Source organism: Carcharodon carcharias, chromosome 16, assembly GCF_017639515.1.
Source record: "Carcharodon carcharias isolate sCarCar2 chromosome 16, sCarCar2.pri, whole genome shotgun sequence".
Classification (NCBI taxonomy): Eukaryota; Metazoa; Chordata; class Chondrichthyes; order Lamniformes; family Lamnidae; genus Carcharodon; species Carcharodon carcharias.
The window spans coordinates 81,499,410-81,519,275 of record NC_054482.1 but is presented as its reverse complement, the minus strand read 5'-3'; the positions used below and the strand labels follow the sequence as shown (position 1 = coordinate 81,519,275).

The window sequence follows — 19,866 nt, the reverse complement described above, 5'->3', positions numbered from 1 at the left end:
CTGAAGTTCTTGCTGATTTATATTGGCTCCTGTCTCACAACATCTCCAATTTAAAATTCTCATCCTTGTGTGTAAATTCCTTCATAGATTCAGTCTTCCCTACCTCTGTAACCCCACATCTCACTTTGCCAAGAATTTTCCGTTCATGACTCTAGCTTCTTGTACATCCCATCCTCCCTTTGTCCTACCATGGGCAGCTGTGCCTTCAACTACTCAGATTCCAAACTTCAGAATTCCACCCCCCCCCCCACTTACACCTCCCTCTCCCCCTTTAAAATTCTCCTTAAAGCCACCTCTTTCACCAAGAGATTTTGGTCCCCTTCCTTTGGTTCAGTGTCCAATTTTGTCTGATTATCTCTCTGTGAAACACCATGGGATGTTTTTCTACATTAAATATGCTACCTAAATGTAAGCTGCTGCTGGGTTTGCATTTATAATGCTCTTCCCCTTCATATATGTCAATAAATTTCTAATTTCAACTGTACTGTTGTGAATGTTATATAATGATCTTTGATATTAAAGGTTTACAAGTTCTAGCAGATACCCCAAAGAAAGGTGGCCCTAATCAAGACTGAGGACCACCTTCATGCAAAAGCATGATGGCAAGGTACATCAAAAGAACAATTTGATTTGCGTACCTGACATCAGCATCAAGATTCTTGTGTGGACAAAAGTTTGCAGCAAAAGTATCCAACTTCAGAAAAGCACCAGTTCTGCACCACTGTGAATTTATTTTTTCCCCAGGTTCGACTACTTTATGACTTCTCTAAATAAGATTTTCAACTTAAGTGCCAATGTGGGGTAATCACAGGCAGTGTTATTTTTATATGGGCTTATGTGTACCAAATTAATTTCAGAGGAAGATTATTTTTGTTTTATCAGTCAAGATTGGATTTGAATCCAGGTCCAGTTATGGAAGGATGATATGCTAACCCACCATTTAGCACCCAAAACAACTTTCAGTGGCTGGATGACTTTTTTTTAAAGTTCCGTTCCCACATTCTTTTTTACAGCAGAAAACTGACAGTAGGCAGTAACTGACAATTACATAAGAATAAAAATATGAAGGTACAGATCAGAAAATGAAATACTAGTGAAATACTAATACTAGTGTTGTTTAGAAATTTCCCCTTTTTAATCTAAATTTGGTTTTGTGATATATAGTTTGGATGCCTATTGGCCACTAAATATATAAATATATAAAATGTCAAGAATAACAGTAGATATTATTAGAATATTCAGAGCACATAAGAATGCATAGTTACTATGTTAATTACACAATACACAAGTTTTGAAATATTGTAACAGCTCTATGAATTATACTGTTACAGCTAAGTTTTAGCCACAATACAGGCAGTCAAGACAACCATCTTCCTGCGTTATTAAGGGACTGAATATTAATCATGTCCTTTGTCATAGCATTTACCAGCTTTGGTTAAAATCTAGTTGAACTGCACCAAAGAACAAAGCCAAGAAAGTTTAAAATAAACTTCATTAAGTTCTTTTGCATCTTTGATATAACTACAAAACTGCTGGTTTAGACAACGAACAGAGAATTTGTCATTGTTATGGAACTGATCTGTCTCAAAAATATAGCTTTGAGAGAAACGAAAAACAGATGCACATTAAAAAGTAATTTTGAAGCAGCAAGACTGATTTTCAAAGCAGTGACTGATTTACCATAGTCACTAACACTGCATGACATTTTACTAGCAATTCATTTTATATATTATATGTTAAAAAATACCACTGTCACTATTCATTTACATTCATAAGAAATCCTGTTTCAGGCTCACATTCAACTTATGTAGTAAGTTAATGATTTTTCTCCACTGTTTTTAGATTCCACAGCTAGCATTATTTATACTTACTTCTTTACAAACATGAGGTTTTACAAGATTGCGATGTTTTGGGACTGTGTTTTTAATTTAGGGCAAAATAAAGAAAGTTAGGTAACCTTTTCTGAAGTCTGCCTAATAGGTTGGGTGATGTGTTAAAATGAAAGGGAGGACCGGATTGTTTTGCTGGAAAGAAGGTGCAAGATGTTCACACTTGGAGACAATGGCAGCAACATCTGCGTTTACAAAGGTCTCCAAAGACTCAGGAAGGTGCTGAGAACATCTCGTTGTAAACAGTAATGTCCATTTACTTCCAAGCTAAAATGAGAATCGGAATCTCAAGGATAGGTAATCAACATTTCTGCCTGGATACATGAGATTCAACTTGCCATGGAGATGGGCTTTGAGAGGGGAAACGTTTCTAAGATATCCCCGAAACTCTCAGACACAGGCAGTCTGCCAAGATCCAAGAGAGAGGGAGCAACTCATTAAAAATGCTCAACTGCTTGATGGCTTTTAAACCTCATTAGCCATAGTTATTCTTCCCTTCCCTAAAGGGAGTACAGAAGAGAAAGAGGGTAACCAACATGCTGTTTGGAGAAAAGTTAAATTCTATTGCACTCTCTGTAATTTTTAATTTTAAATGTTTTGGAATATATTTTTACAAATTTTATGTTAAAGTACACCTTTTGGGTAAAAGGTACAGATAATGCTGTCATCTGACAATTAAAACAGAAGAGTCATATAATCCATCAACTATTTCTTAGAAACTTTGGTTGCTAGAACAGGTTCAAGATCAGTACATGTAATGGCAGCACCAGGGGCTAGATTAGGAAAGTCATCTACAATCATTCTTCCATGATAATTACTCATTAGTCATTAACAAAGATAATTTTTCTGCAAGACTATCCAGCAAATGAATATTTACCTTTGTGGACTTCTTATGTCATTTTCCAATTGTTTATAATTTGCTGGTTTGATCATTGCTAATCGAGAAAAATAAGGTAATCAAAAATCCCCTTAAATAATCCAAAAAAGGTCATAATTGGATAGCCTGAAAAGTAAAAATAAACTGGGAAAAATTTTGAATTTGGAAAAAAAAAATTTGGCTATTTAAGGAGTCCTTTTGAGAATTATTCCTCAGAACATTTGATATTTTAACTGGATGATCGTTTCTTTAGTCATCCCAATAAACAAATTGCAACATGTTAACCTATAAGAGCTAATGCATTATTAAAAGTACTTGAGTAATATACTTCTCATTTTGATGAAATAAATTTTGCATACAGACCGGTCTGCGCTCATCAGTCTTGAAGACAAATAAACTGACATGGGTGAGTTTTCAGATATGAGTTTTATGTCGGTGATATAAATCATAAAATGTTGGTAATGATAGTAAATTAAAATACACTTTGGCTGTTGATACTATGAAGCCTTTAATAAATTAGTCCTCAAGATTATTGATGCATGGAACAACTTTAGCTTAAATAGGCACTTTTTTTGTTGGACCACCAAGGAAACCATTCAGAATTATATGCATTCAGCATTGTAGGAGTTGATGTAAATTATAATTTCATGCTGTATGACATTACAATCCAATAATCTCACCTGCATGAATAGAAGACTTATTTTTTTCCACAATAAATCAGATGACGAGGTTGGGGGCTTGATTTTCTAACACATGACTGTCAAACTAAGCCTTTGATAATCACAGTTTACCTACCTCACTAAATGCTTCCATCCCACCATCACATTTCAAGTAGTTAGGTAATGCACTTTAAAGATGCCAGTAAGATGTCAGTTTACTTTAGGAAAAAGGGAAGAAGGGAATCGGACACTAGGGCAGTCATATTGTAACCAATCATGTTCCATGGACAAACGCTGATTGTTACTAATAAAGAATTCACTGAACAATATTCCCTCATTACCCCTAGCCCCAACACAGCCAAAACTAGAATTAAAAAAAAACCATAGTATCTTGTGAAGACTAGGTTCAAACTTTGATTTATTAACAAAGAGTCCAACCACACAGTCAGATTTAATCACAAAAAAATCTGACAAAATGCATAGTACTATTGTCCTTGATAGCAGTAGAAGTTATGAACAAGGAATGCAGAATGTGATTACTAGAGGTTCCACCTGCATCAGTCTGGTCGACTTGTTAGAAAATCTAGTCACAAGCTCTATACCTGACTCACCGATGGGTGAACTGGGGCAAAACTGAATTGAGACTATTGGCACTTGTGGGCCTCATTAAAAGAAAACCATGCTGAATCTTCTGACCTTCCTTGCGAATCCAACCATAACATGAACTAAGTAGAGCCTTGGATAATCACCACTTTTGCTTGGTGCAATTCAAGTACATATAATTTTTCAGTTTTTTTTTTGATGTGGTTAAGTCCTGGATTATTAAATCATTTCCCAGTTTTCTAACTCCAGAAATTGCAATTAAATATTAAAGTTTCCATAAAAGCAACTGTGTTAGAATAAATTTATTTTGCTAGAAATCTCTAGCATTGTATTAGATACACTGGGCACATAAAATAGGTGCATGGGGTGGGGCTTGTTCTGCTCAAGCAATTTTCTTTTAAAAGAGAATGGAAGCTTTATTTCCTGACAAAGCTTGTGTTTAACTACATTTGACTGTGAATCAAATGATTCCTCTGAGTAGTCCACCATTTATGCACCTTTTCAATGCAATAGTTTGTTTGTTATCCTTGGTTTCTGTTGACATTTAATTGCAACTGTGAATTGGTGTGGATGGACGATCATTTGTGATTTCAAACCAACTTCATCATTGAAATCATGGAATAAAAGCAGTTGAAATGTCACCTGAGGTATTTGGTTCACACTTATCAATGCCCTCATTCATTAAAATTTCCCTCTGTACCTGGGTGTGTCAGAGAAAAGAAGAAATCATCAGCTCAACTTCAGAAGAGCAACTGCCAGAGCTGTACAAACTGCTGCAGGATAAACTATTTATTTTTTGAACTGGGGCACTTTTTTGAATAGAATAGGCTATCATAACAAAGCATTCAATTACTGCATCTTTCCATCACAGGAGACATCGGGCCGGATTTTCACTACCAAATCAGGTAGCTCAATGCAGGAAATTTCCTGACTTGGCAGGCCTACCTCGATATAAAGCACCCCATCACACACAACTTTTGCTCATGGGAGATGGGGGCGGGATCGAATCAAGCCCACTGACTCCAGAAACAGATAGGAAGTGGCCACAGAGGCAGGTGAGTGCAGGGGCAGGCTGGTTAGATGGCCAGCCTCAGTTCTCTGAGACTTTGACCCAGTTGTTTTGAAAGTTATTAGGGCCTGTCCAAATAAACATACATTGATGAAACAGAACAAAGAAAAACTTCTTATAATCTCATAAAAATGTCAGTTGATCAAAGCAAACACTCCACTTCCATCTGTCAAAATAGAATACTGCTGTGCTAATCAATTTTTAAGTCTTGGAGCTCAGGCAAACATTCATAATGAGGCCATCTGGGAATTGTATCAACAGAGACAGATGGCCAGACATTGGTTTCTCAAAGTGGATGAGCTCCAAGAGTTACAAATGGATTAGTTCAGCAAGGGTTCTGTTTTGCCAGGTCAAAGTGGATTGTTTACTTTGATTGATTCACACATTTATGAGGTTATAATAAGTTTCTCTTTGTTCTGTTTTGTCAATGTCTATGTTTATTTGGATAAGATTAAGAGGTGTGAAGTGGAGGGAAAGCTTCTGTTACAGATACTCTGACTGGCTCCGTTTGACTGGCACTTTTCTAAGAACAGAAGATTTTTTCAAAGCAAATTTCTGAATAAATATTTTTTTCCCTCAATATTCTGCTGAGGGACCATCCAGAAGCTGGGTCGACTCCACAAAAATTGTGGTGGTGGTGGCAAGAGATATGAGATGTCTACCATCACAACAGAGTGGGCCAGGACAGGAGTTCAACGTGCAGGTTCGCTACCTGCACCTATTCCCATGCCGATCAAAATACACAAAACCGGAAATGGGGTGGGACGTCTGCAACTGCATCTCATCCACCATTTTTTATTTTGGCCAGCCTCCATTCCAACACAAACAGAGGCATGAAAGTCCAGGCCATATTCTATATGTGGCAGTTTGCAATGCACTACATTTGCAAGGGGGAATGTCTTCACATATGTTGTGGAAAGAAGGCATCAGTGGACCTATACATAGTACCCATGTGAGCACCATGGCTGCTTGCATCGATCTCATGGCCTACAGAAAGAGAAAGGGTTTGCAATCAATATTGATCAGATGGTGTATCAGTGGCAATTATCTAAGAAGCAGCCTTGCTATCTTCATTACGTGACAGGAGAATAATAGTGGCTTATTAGCTCATAAGAAAACAGTGTTATCTTCTGCAACTATTGCTGCTGACTGGACTGAAAAATCCTGCAACAGTAAAGGAGCACTCAAGCCTGTGCGCCTCATCATATCTGTTGATCCGCAGCTGTAAGTCACCTTCAAGAAGTGTTCCATGTAGCTTTGGCACCTTAATAAGGTATGGACAAAGGAATAGTTATTTACAATACTTTAAATAGCACCTCACAGAAGATACAGCAATTTCCAACTTAGGGTTGCTATGGTTAATAGGTCCTTTTGAAAAGAAGTGATTTAGAAAGAAAACGTTCTTGGGACATGGGCAGTGCTGGCATTCCGACATTTATTACCTGACTCCAACTGTCATCAATTAGGGCATATAGAGTAGGACTTGAGTTGCATGTGGGCCAGACTGAATAATGTGTAAGATATCCTTTACTGAGGCTATCAGTGAACCCATTGAGGCCTTAAATCTAACATCTTTCTGGTTTTAGCCCACAAATTATCAGGTTTATTTGTCAACTTCACAAAGGGATTTGAAGTTACACCCTCTGGGTTGCTAATCGAGTACCATAAACCCTTGGCTGCCATACTCTTAACCACAGAGGAACACTTTCTGAAATAGCCAAACTTCCTCTTCATTTGAAGATACAAAGCATCCACAGTACTCACCAAAAAGGAAAAATGATTGCGTGGTTATTGCAAGTTTTGGGTCTGTCTTAGATACATTTTCAGTTTTAATGACTTCGGTCACAGTTGAAAGTGGATCCCATATCCCTTGTATTCTGGAGATAGCTCATACTGCCCAATATCTACTTGCACAATAATATAACCAAGATGTAACAAGGTGTTTCTCATGACACTTGAACTTGATATCACTTGTTTTACATGAAGCCTCATGTCTTTATGTATTTCCCAACTTTTCAGGATATTTTAATGAGGTGAGGCCAGAATGAAACATGGAAGTTATTTTATTTATCACTTTTTCAAAATAAGAGATTAAAATCAGATGAGCTATGATCTAATTTTATGGTGGAATAGGCTCGATGGGCCAAATGGTCTACTCCTGCTCCCAATTCATATGTTCGTATGTTATCAAATGTCAAATATACAGTGCAACAGTTGCGGTCAAATTCACGGAATTCGAATCAGTAAAATTTGTCTTTACAAATAATACAAAATAATGAATATACTACTCTTCCCTGTGTCAATGGGGCATCATGCCTGACTTAAATAACTACGTTCCAACATCTCAATTTTTGAGTCTAGAAAACATGCTCAAGAAAACTTTGTTTAAAATTGTGTTTTTGTTCCTATTTTGTCATCGTGCTGATGGACAGAACAGACACCAAACAGAATGGACACTAAATGATGCCTGCTGAATGCCTGAGACTGGGGTCTTCTCAACACAGTGCAAATGAGGTGTTCATTGATTATTGGGACAGGTAGTGACCTGCTTGCTGTTTTTGGTCTTTTGGGGAAAACACTTCAATACACTGAAACCAGCACTGCTTTTTAAAAAAAAATAATTTCTGTGAACACATTCCTTTAAAAGCCCAACATTTAAATACAATTCTATTTCAAATTCTCTCAGATTTTGTTGTCCATTTTTCCCACAGTGTCATAAAACTTGGTCTAATATTAGAGTCAGGTTACCATAATACTGCAATTATTCAATTTGTGTTTTTTTTTAATTTAATTACAAATTAAAAAGAAAGATATAAAGGAAAAAGATATAAAAGTAGGACCCAAACTTAGTCTGTTTTAACTTAACATTGCATCTCTAGTTCAATTCATATATGTACCATCTTGATTCAAGGTTAAGCACATGAAGGAAGTAAAAAATGGTTCTAACCAACAAATTGTATCCTTTTACCATGACAGTAAACTGCAGGCTTCAGCTACTTTTTTCTCAGATTTTAGCTAAAGATTTAAAATCATGATTAGCGGTTGGAATTGTGCAGCTGAAATTTGGGAGAAATCTAAACATTTAGATAATTTCTGTAGTATACTACAAATAAATCTAGAGGTAAGATTGATGTGTAAATTGTCTCACCTTAAAAGTACAATACATTCAAGACAACGTTAAGCAAACTCTAACTTCATGCAATGCAATTACAGGAACTATGTCAAAATACATCGCATCATTTGAACTCTGGTTGAACACAACAACACTGATGTATACTCTGCCTTTTTTCACTCCTCAAACAAGAAATATTTTGCCAAACAACTTTCAAAAAGCAATGTTTCGGTAAATGTCTGTATCATCTTCAAACTTTATGCGATATTGTCAAATAGGTGTAAGCATGTTTTAAGTTTACAATAATCAGTAAGTTTTTGATGAATTAACACAATCATTTTAAGCAGCTTTATAACCATTCTCTGAAAAAACTGAACGTGGTTAAGGAAGGAGACCAAACATTCATACAAATCCCAGAAGCTAATCATTTGAACTCTCAACACCAAATCATTTTAAAAAATGATGCATTGTACACTACCGCTCTCACGTTTATTCCTCTTCGTCAATTTCAAATTAAACAAAATTTTTAAAAATCTTACCCTTTGACTTCGTAACGTGACACCTGCGGATTTGAAGTCTGGAAATTTGATGCCTGCTGTCTCTGGTACAGCCTGTAAAACAGGAGCAGGCAGAATACATTGATATAAATGCATGACAACTAGAGAATTATGTGGAGGTGATAGCATAGTGGCACTGTTGCTGGACTAGTAATCCAGAGACCCAGGGGCCTGGGTTCGAACCATTGTCTATTGTTTTAAAAACTCATCTGGTTCACTAATGCCTTTTAGGGAAGGAAATCTGCCATCCCTATACTCCAGACTCATGGCAATGTGGTTGACTCTCTGAAATGGCCGAGCAAGCCACTCAGTTGTATCAAACCGCTGCAAAGTCCAAAAAAAGGAATGAAACCAGACGGACCGCCCGACATCGACCTAAGCACCGAAAACGACAATGGCAAACTCAGCCCTGTCCACCCTTCAAAATCCTCCTTACTAACAGCTGGGGGCTAGACCCAAAATTGGGAGAGCAATCTCACAGACTAATCAAGCTACAGCAGAGTGACACAGTTGGAATTATATCTTACAGATAATGTCCCAGACACCAATATCACCATCCCTGGATAAGTCCTGTCCCTTTGGCAGGACGGACCCAGCAGAGGTGGGAGTACAATGGTATTCAATTGGGATGGAGTTGCCCTGGGAGTCCTCAACGTCAACTTTACATGAAGTCTCATGGCATCAGGTCAAACATGGGCAAGGAAACTTCCTGCTGCCCTCCCTCAGTTGATGAATCAGTGCTTCTCCATATTGAACACCACTTGGAGGAAGCACTGAGGGTGGCAAGGGCGCAGTATGTACTCTGGGTGGGGGTCTTCAATGTCTATTACCAACAGTGGCTCGGTAGCACCACTACTGACTGAGCTGGCCAAGTCCTAAATGATATAGCTGCTAGGCTGGGACTGCGGCAGGTGGTGAGGGAACCAACAAGAGGGAAAAATGTACTTGACCTCATCCTCACCAACCTGCCTGCCGCAGATACATCTGTCCACGGCAGTATCAGTAGGGGTGACCATAGCACAGTCGTTGTGGAGACGAACTCCATCATGTTGTGTGGCATCACTGTGCTAAATGGGATAGATTTCGAACAGATCCAGCAATTCAAGACTGGGCATCCATGGGGTGCTGTGGGCCATCAGCAGCAGAATTGTACCCGAACACAATCTGTAACCTCATGGCCTGGCATATACCCCACTCTACCATTACCATCAAGCCAGGGGATCAACCCTGTTCAATGAAGAGTGCAGGAGAGCATGCCAGGAGCAGCACCAGGCATACCTAAAAATGAGGTGTCATCCTGGTGAAGCTATAACACAGGACTACTTGTGTGGCAAACAGCATAAGCAGCAAGTGACAGACAGAGTTAAGTGATCCTATAACCAACAGATCAGATTTAAGCTCTGCAGTCCTGCCACATCCAGTCGTGAATGGTGGAGGACAATTAAACAACTCACTAAAGGAGGAGGTTGCACAAATATCTCCATCCTCAATGATGGAGGTGTCCAGCACATCAGTGCAAATTGCATTTGTTACATTCGCTTACTGCATTTGCTACAACCTCCAGCCAGAAGTGCCGAGTGGATAATCCATCTTGTCCTCCTCCGGGGGTCCCCAGCATCAGATGCCAGTCTTCAGCCAATTTGATATCACTTCGTGTGATATCAAGAAACAGGTGAAAGCACTGGATAGTGCAAAGGCTATTGGCCCTGACAATATTCCAGCAATAGTACTGAAAACTTGTGCTCCAGATATTGCCGCACCCGTAGCCAAGCTGTTCCAGTATAGCTACAACACTGGCAACTACCCAGTTATGTGGAAAATTGCCCAGGTATGTCCTGTACACAAAAAGCAGGACAAATCCAACCCAGTCAATTACTGCCCCATCAGTCTACTCTCCATTATCAGTAAAGCAATGGAAGAGGTTATCAACAGTGCTAGCAAGCGGCACTTGCTTAGCAATAACCTGCTCACTGACGCCCAGTTTGGGTTCTGCCAGGACCACTCAGCACCTGCCCTCATCACAGCCTTGGTTCAAACATGGGCAAAAGAGTTGAACTCCTGAGGTGAGGCGAGAGTGAATGCCCTTGACATCAAGGCTGCATTTGACAGAGTGTGGCATCAAGGAGCCTTAGCAAAACTGGAGTCAATGGGAATCAGGGAGAAAATTCTCTGCTGGTTGCAGTCATACCTAGCACAAAGAAAGATGGTTGTGATTGTTGGAGGTCAGTCATCTCAGCTCCAGGATACCACTGCAGGAATTCCTCAGGGTAGTGTCCTCAGTCCAGCCATCCTCAACTGCATCATCAATGACCTTCCTTCCATCATAAGGTCAGAAGTGGGGATGTTCGCTGATGATTGCACCATGTTCAGCACTATTCGTAACTCCTCAGATACTGAGGCAGTCCATGTTCAAATGCGGCAAGATCTGGACAATATCCAGGCTTGGGCTGACAAGTGGCAAGTAACACAAGTGCCAGGCAATGACCACCTCCAACAAGGGAGAATCTAACTATTGCCCCATGATGTTCAATGGCATTACCATCACTGAATCCTCCACTATCAACATCCTTGAGGGTTACCATTAACCAGAATCTGAACTAGACTAGCCATATAAATATTGTGGCTACAAGAGCAGGTCAGAGGCTAGGAATCCTGCAATGAGTAACTCGTCTCCTGACTCCCCAAAGCCTGACCACAAGGCACAGATCAGGAGTGTGATGGAATACTCCCCACTTGCCTGCATGAGTGCAGCTCCCACAACATTCAAGAAGTTCCACACTGTCCAGGACAATGCAGCATGCTTGATTGGCACCATATCCACAAATATTCGCTCCCTCCACCAATAATGTACAGTTGCAGCAGTGTACACGATCTACAAGATGCACTGCAAGAATTCACCAAGGCTCTTTAGACAGCTCCTTCAAACCCACGCCCACTACCATCTAGAAGGACAAGGGCAGCAGATAAATGGGAGCACCATCACCTGGAAGTTCCCCTCCGAATCACTCCCACCCTGACTTGGAAATATATCGCCATTCCTTCACTGTCGCTGGGTCAAAATCCTGAAACTCCCTTCCTAACAGCACTGTGGGTGTACCTACACCCCACATGGACTGCAGCGGTTCAAGAAGGCAACTCACCATCACCTTCTCAAGTGAAACTAGGGTGGGCAATAAATTTTGGCCCAGTCAGCGAAGCCCACATCCCGTGAATGAATATAAAAAAAATAAGGAAAGCTGCTTCTGGATACCACACCACATGCTAAGACAGGACAGTCAAGGCTAGGAAGTTAAGTCTGATCTGTAGCTATTAATTAACTGTAAAGAAGACTTTTGTGTAAGAAAGTATCTCATCTCTCTTAGAGTTTATTAGAGTATCAGTTAATTATCTTTTGGTTATAAAAGCAGAAAAAGTATTATACAGAAACACACAGTCAACTGAAACTTCTAGTCAATATGGCAACCACTAATTAGTTTTTGATTAGTTAGCCAAAAAAATCTCCAGCAGCAATTCTATTCAGACCTACAATTGCTCTTACATGTTAAAATGCTACATGTTTCATGGCACACATATAGTCTAATAAAAAACCCCCATCTTGCAAAAACCTTTATTACAAATACAAGAAAGATTTTTTTTACAGGCAGAGTACAAAACATCTAGCTTACTAAAATATGCAAATACTGCAGCTCACTGTAACCTGTGGAAAATAACTTGCAGGATTTTCAATGCAGCATTGAAACAGTGGAGAACTTGGACTGCTTACTCACTTATGTACAATCCATTTCTAGAGTTAATTCAATATTACAACTCAATCCATTTTAAAACATATAAAGTAGAAATATAACATTCTTAAGTTAATGCAATGTAACATTAAATGCAATATATGGATGATCATAGGCAGTTTTACTTTCTATGGGCTTGTGCCTCCTAGGAATGTATTAACCATTTCAAGTAGAATCAATGAACCATTTCACGCCTCAGTTTATTCTTAAAAAAATTAGTTGCACTTTAATGGTTCAGAAGGTTTACAAGTATTAGCTGGAATCAGGTATTCTCCATTGTGAATAAAAACAAGTCTAAACAATGCTCTAATGCTCTCAAGCTTGTGACAAAAACCTGAACTCAAAGCTCAATATAGACTCAGCGCATTAATTTGCTCCAAATGTTGATACAATTATTCACATTGAGAGATAACAGATGTTGCAGAGCAGCAGTAGTAGCAAATACAATCTAAATATAAGTAAGTACCAATATGTTTAGTTTTATTTATTTAGATAACTTTAGATGAATGTGCTAAGTGCCAGCACAATGGATCAGGGCAACCATACAGAATGACTATGACACCTTTGCCATAGATGGCTTGCAAATCAGACAACTTAATTTTATTTTGTGAACTTTTGATTATATAAAGGTGAACTTCTGATTTTCACTTGCAATGTTGGCTAAATGCCCAAAAACATCAATGGATTTTGGAAGCCAGCAGCTCAATTATAGGTGGTGGATGCAGTCAACAACATTGGAATGTAAGTAAGGGGTTGGTCAGTAGTTCCATTTTAAACCTGCTAATTTCTTCTGCTTAGACAGTTTAATCAATAGATTATCATTGTGATTATTAAACGCTTCTCTTTCATCTAACTCAGCTCTCAATTCTTCCTTAGTTCCATTTAGAATACAAAATCATGGCCAGATTTTTTTTTAGGAAGACTAATTATAGTAGTAATATAATTTCAGAAGGATTTTGTGAAATAATGACTTACTGTTAAATACAGAGTTAGAATTTTGAATTTACTCCAGAAGTCAGCCATGTTCTAAAGTTGAAAACGTGAGCTAGATTATCAAAATACAATAGAGACTTAGGGCCTGAAATTTGAGTGCTTATGATGCAAAAATGCATGTAGTTCTGGCACAAGGGACCAAGATAGATTCAAAACAATGCTGTATTACCCAATCATGAAAATTTTCAGTTGTACTCGCTGACAGAGAGGCATCCAGACCAGTCAATGCATTCAAAGTTTTGACCACTGACCATAAAAAGCCATGGGGCCAGCTTTGAGAGAATAATGACAACTGACTTCCAAAAGCTTTAGGGTGCCATCTCTCAGGATTTGAAGGCTCTATCTGATCCAGTCAGGTCTGCCTTTCTGCTGATCTCTGGGCATGAATCTGCCTTCATGGTGCCATCCTCTGTTGAGGAGAGCTTGTGATCTTTTTACCCTTTTTCTATGTCTTAGTTCTGATGAAGGGTCATACAGACTCGAAACGTCAACTGTATCCCTCTCTGTAGATGCTGTCAGACCTGCTGAGTTTTTCCAGTATTTATTTTTTTGTTCTAGATTTCCAGCATTCACAGTATTTTGCTTTCATTTTGATCTTTTAACCCTGTTCACTTAGGTGTCTGCTGATCTATATATCAGAATATAAGGCCAGATTGGCCATGTACCTGATGGAATACTGGAATACAGCAAAATTACAGGACTTGAACTTAATTTGATTTTGATTCCTAAAAACGCAGTGGTGCTCTTATACAAGCGTTCAATACTGACTGAAGCAGCACTGTTGAAAGTAGTGCTGCAATTTTAGACATAACAGCCATGAATCAGTCATTTAGACTTGTAGCAGTCCTATCTGAAGACATTAAATGCCACTGAATTACCTGGAACCATGCCAGTGGACTGGCGTATTAAAAGTAGGTGCTGGGAGAAGCGGATCAGTATCAAATTTGAACAATTGCGCTAAAAAGTACAAGGGTTTCAGTTAAATTCCTTTGGCTTTGCATTTTTTCTACGTCAATACAGGTTTGTACTGGCACAAGAAAGTTATAAAGCCTAAAGAAGCGCAACACAAAATGGCCAAACATTCTATTCTAGCATGTTCTTTCTCTAAACAAAATCCAACACGCATATAGGTGCTTACCGGTTTTTCTGTTTCTTTTTTCTGCGGCAGTTTCTTTTTTGCTGCCTTGCGTTCTGCCCGACGCATTTCTGTGGTATTGTCTGCAGCTGTGATCAGTTTCTGCAAATCTTGTGTTTTCTTTTCTCTTTCTTTTTTCCTCATTTCAATTTTTCTTAATTCTTGTATTAAGTACTCCTCTTCAGCCACCTATAAGCAAAAAAACAGTTGAATATTAGAGCAAACAATGCTGACACCTAGTGAAAAAGGTGCATATTGCCTTATAGATCAAGTGCCGTCAATTTCTCTTTTACTGCAGAGTGTTGTTTGCTGGAATGTGAGAAAAGGAGCTCATTTTCACACACTAGTTTTTCTATTACCCCCTTAGATGTCATCTCCTTAAGGGAGTGGACTTATTTGGAGGGTGGGGTATAGAGTTCCACAGCAAACAACTCCTCCATGGTGACCCACACACATGACAGTTCTGCATGTGCACTTGAACAGTGGGTACTGGTGGACTATTTATGGGAGTATCACAAATGAGCATAACCTTGCCCTCATCCAGCAATTACCCAATTACATTTAGTGATCAGACTTCCTGGTCCAAAGATGAATGCAACTCTCACTTTTAATTCTGTCCAGTGGACACTGACTAACTCAGCACAAAAACTGAGTACTTTGGATGATCTTGGCCATGTGTTAGTGCTCCTGTGTGCCACACCGTCAAAAGAAAATTTATAATTCGAACTATCTAACAGCTACTTTGAAAACTCAAAAATATTACCCAGTGCTGACCCTTTCTAAAGCAATGTTTAACTTGAAATGACTGATCTATCCCTAATCATTTCTGTGCTCTGGGGCAATTCAGTATTCTATGTTTCTATATGTGTTGTACATAAATGTGCTGCAACACAATACACACATATATATATATATTTGAAGTTGCTTGAAGTGAGCAACTGTGTGTGTATCCTCATACACACATATTTGACTTCAAAACTTATCTAACAATATCTGTCACTTTGCTCCACTTTTTCTGCAATCTCACCTCTCTACACATCTCAGGTCATACCCAATGCTCTTCTAATGCTGTGCTATTATGCACCACCCCTCTCTTATTTGACCGTTGCTGAGAGTAGTCAGCCCTGCACTCTGAAATACTCTTTCTAAACTACTTCATCTTACCACATCCCTTCCCTCAAGTCTCCTCAAAACCTGGCTACACCTTTTACTGATTTCTTGCATGTTATCCAATTTGTGAGCAACAATTATATTGTTCTGCTGTTGGTTTTTGAAATATGGTGGCTGAGGTAATACATTTTGTTTAGGTTAACTGGGCACATATATAGAAATGTCAGTTGGAACAAACTTGTCAACATTCCTTTCTTGAGTTAGAGTGCTTCATCACCACAGCTGGGTGAGTAAGAATGGAGATGTTTGATCAAAACAAAAAAATTAAATGCAATAATATCTATCAGTGTCTGTAAAACGTGCTTTTTAAGAAAGCATCTTACAGTATAGACAGACATACAAATTCACTACACAAGTGCACTCATATGCTTTGATTAGGTAAAAGTCTATTTGTAACAATTGACACTTGAAACATTCACCCATTTTCCTGGTTCAGCTGCTGGCAGACCTGCTTTATATTTTCAAGACTTTCTGTTCCTGTTTCAGGTTCAGCAGATTTTTTTCTTTCCAACTATTCTACCTTGAGCAGAAATATTCCTACCTGCTCTGGTGTTCTGTTGTACAGTCTTTCAAGCTGTTCTTTTCTTCGTCTCTCATGTCCAGCATCAAACACGGAGAGTTTGGGATCAGAACCAGGTGGGGCACGGATCTTTGTTAATTTGGCACAAATACTATAATACCGTTCTTTCAGGTCTTCCACTGAACGTTTCTGTAAAACACGACATTAGAAGATTATGGAAACAATAAGCAACAGTTACATATGTACTAAATGCACCAAATGATTACCTGGCATGAGCGAACAGCCAGAAATTAGCATTACTAGCAGTTGGGGAGGCAGCTCAAAAGACCAATATCATGGATTGAGCAAGCAATGATAGGCCTGATGGTCTTTATTCTGGCCATTATTTCCTCCTCCAGGCAATAAATTATGAACCAGACAGCATTCCCTACTCCTAGATACACCACAAAGCAGTCCATGCCTGCATGCAGCAAGACTAGGACAACATTAGGCTTGGTCTAGTAAGTTGCAAGTAACATTTGCGCCATGCAAATGTCAGACAATGACCATCTCTGATAAGACAGAATCTAACCCGTCCTCCGAACATTCAACAGCATTATCACCTAAATTTCCTACCTTCAATATCTGGGAGTCAACATGGACCAGAAACTTAACTGGACCATCCACATAAATATAGTGGCTACAAGAGCAGGTCAGAGGATGAGTATTATGAGGCGATTAACTCCCCAAAGTCTGTCCACAATCTACAAGGCACAAGCCAGTAGTGTGATGGAATATTTTGCTTGTCGAGGTGACTGCAGTTCCAAGAGCCTCAATATCGTCTAGGATAAAGTTGCTCACTTGATTGGCACCCCATCCATCACCTTAAACATTTACTCCCTTTATCACCTGGACATTGCACAGCAGCAACTCACCAAGGTCCCTTCGACAGCACCTTCCAAACCCACAATATCTATAGCCAAGAACAACAATAGCTAACAGTTCAGTTTCAAAGCCTGAAGAACATTAGGTAGGACGTGACACCCCCTAAATGCTTGAATCTCTTTCTTGCTACAAGAGCAAGGGCATCTCCATTTTATCAAGTAGTTGTGGAAGAAACAACCTGCCGATTATGCAAGTGCTTCATTGACCCTACATGTTAATAAACACCATCTAACTGGTTTGGGTATGTGAACACTTGCTGATGCTGACTCCTGCCTTACAAAACTTGGAGTTATGTTAAAAGATCCTAAACAAAATATATAGATGTTGCTACAAGGTCGATGGCATTTAATAAATACAAAACAGAAATATACAATAAGGCCATAGAGTGTGAGCTGCTTCCATCAAGCTAGTCCAATAATAGATGCTTTGTCCACAAAGAACAGCTATCAAACAAAGCAAATTAACATAAAAAATTAAAATTTGAGTGCTAGGAAGGAATAATGTTATCAGACTTAGATTCATGATACTATGTCTACACTGGATGCTTCAACTGTTCCCAACATTCGTGTCCGTTTGACATATAGTTGTTGAGCTACAGGGATCCAGTTCAGCCGAGTTAGACCAGGATTGGAATTCGAGATCAATGTAGGTAACCGGGAAGATCCTGGTGTACTTTTGCCAATACTGAATCTTGATATTCAGCTATCTAACACAAAACAGCTGTCATTTACAGCTCCTATTCAGCTGACCTAGCATACTACACCTCAGCATCACCAAGTCCCAGAAAATAAAAATAAGCTGAATCCATACAAATTGCTTACAGCAGATGCTAACTGTTCGATTAAAACTGCATTAGTACCAATTGTAAGCAATAGATTTACTATTGAACTCTACGGTTTGGGTTTCCAGATTTTGTCTGTCCAAAACAGTACATGTTTAATAGAAGTTCATTGCACTGTGTCCATCCCGAGCACTCATCTGTAACAATGCGATTTGGGGGATATGTACTGTTGACTTGGAACGTTATCACGTAACTGGTTTTGGTTGAATTTGGCAGGGTTGAGGAGGAGTAGGGGAGTTGACTTCTTACTCAGTAAAAACCATAACATTTTTGAAAGTGTGCATTTTCTGCTGCCTTCTCAGACCTCAATCTTTTATCAATCTCAATTAAACATTGCTTAAGTACAGTTGCAAAGCAAAATTTACATTGAAAGATCTGTAAAAAGAATAATTAAAGGAGCTTACATTTCTAAAATGTTTTTCATGAGCCCAGGATGTCTCAAATATCTCAAGTACTTGCATTGTAGGGAAACATGACATTCAATTTGTGCAAAGCAAGGTCCTGCAAACAGCAATGAGATAAAAGGCCGAATAATCTGCTTCTTTTTTGTGATGTTAGTGAACGGATAAATGTTGACGAGACATCAGGAGGACTCACCTGCTTTTTGCCGAATAGTTCCAAAGCACCTTTTATGTCCTTCTGAGAGGGCAGACAGGACCCAAGTGTCATGATACATCTGAAAGTTAGCAACTCTAACTGTGTTTTACTGAAGGGTGAGCCAAGATTATGGGCTGAATTTTCCTGTCCGGGGGGGGAGTTGATGGGCAGGCGTATACGGGCATGCTTCTGATCGGCACCCCCGATCGGAGGTGCACCGCCATTTTACATGGGTGGGCCAATTAAGGCCCCCCCCAGTGTGACGTCCACACAGAAGCGCTCCCTGTGCAGGTGAGGGGTGAATCCCAAAATCGAGAATGTGCTCTTCTGCGCATGCGCACGAAAGAGCGCACTCATCTCCCTGAGGCTAAGTGCTGCCTCAGGGGGATCAGCTGTACATGTAAAAAAGACAAAAACTAAAATTTTCCTTACATGTCCCCTCATGTGACAACGTCCCCTCATGTGACAATGTTACATGAGTTGGGACATGTCCATAATTTGCACAAAATTTTTATTAAAAATTTTTAAAGCCGACATGAAACCTCATCCTGCCCGTGGATGAGATTTCATGTTTTTTCTAGTTTCTGCCGGGGCTCCTGGCCATTGACCCTGTCAATGGCCTCAATTGGCCTGGCCATTTAAATTTAAATAGGGCGCAGTGACATCGGGAGTTCCTCCTGACGTCACCGCGCATCATTGTATGCGTCAGCGAAGGTGCCCCTCCCCAGCTCGCCCACTCGTAAAATTCTGCCCTATGTGCTGCAGTGGCACTTGAACCATGATCACCTGACTCAATGCTGAACTTAACTGCTTAGTCTCATATAACAAAGTGGGTTTTCTTGTGAAAAAAAATTCCAACATACATCCTACACTTAAGAAATAAATCATAGCGAAATAGAAGCAGAAGTAGAGCTTTCAGCCCTTTGAGCCTGCTCCGCCATTCGATAAGATTATACCTGATCTAGTTGTGGTCTTGACTTCACTATCCTGTCTGTCCTACAGCACCCCCCCCCAACCCATTCGTGTGCATCCGGAATATTTAGTTAATTTTTTTTTATTTCCATGATCTTCTTAGCTAAACATCAGCCACTGTGAAGTATAAGGACCCACAACCAGATCTAGCTCAATGCCATTTTAA

The 19,866-nt window shown here is 39.4% G+C and overlaps 1 protein-coding gene across 2 annotated transcripts in view; it reads right to left on the bottom strand.

Moving 5' to 3' along the window:
* Positions 1-19,866, bottom strand: part of dmap1 (DNA methyltransferase 1 associated protein 1) — a 57,399-nt gene that overhangs the window by 11,153 nt on the left and 26,380 nt on the right. For both annotated transcript variants that reach the window (XM_041207529.1, XM_041207530.1), the window contains exons 6-8: positions 16,388-16,555; positions 14,680-14,865; positions 8,749-8,820 (exon numbers count right to left, since the gene is read on the bottom strand). In XM_041207529.1, the coding sequence (XP_041063463.1) occupies positions 8,749-8,820; positions 14,680-14,865; positions 16,388-16,555 (426 nt within the window). The remainder of the gene's footprint in view (positions 1-8,748; positions 8,821-14,679; positions 14,866-16,387; positions 16,556-19,866) is intronic.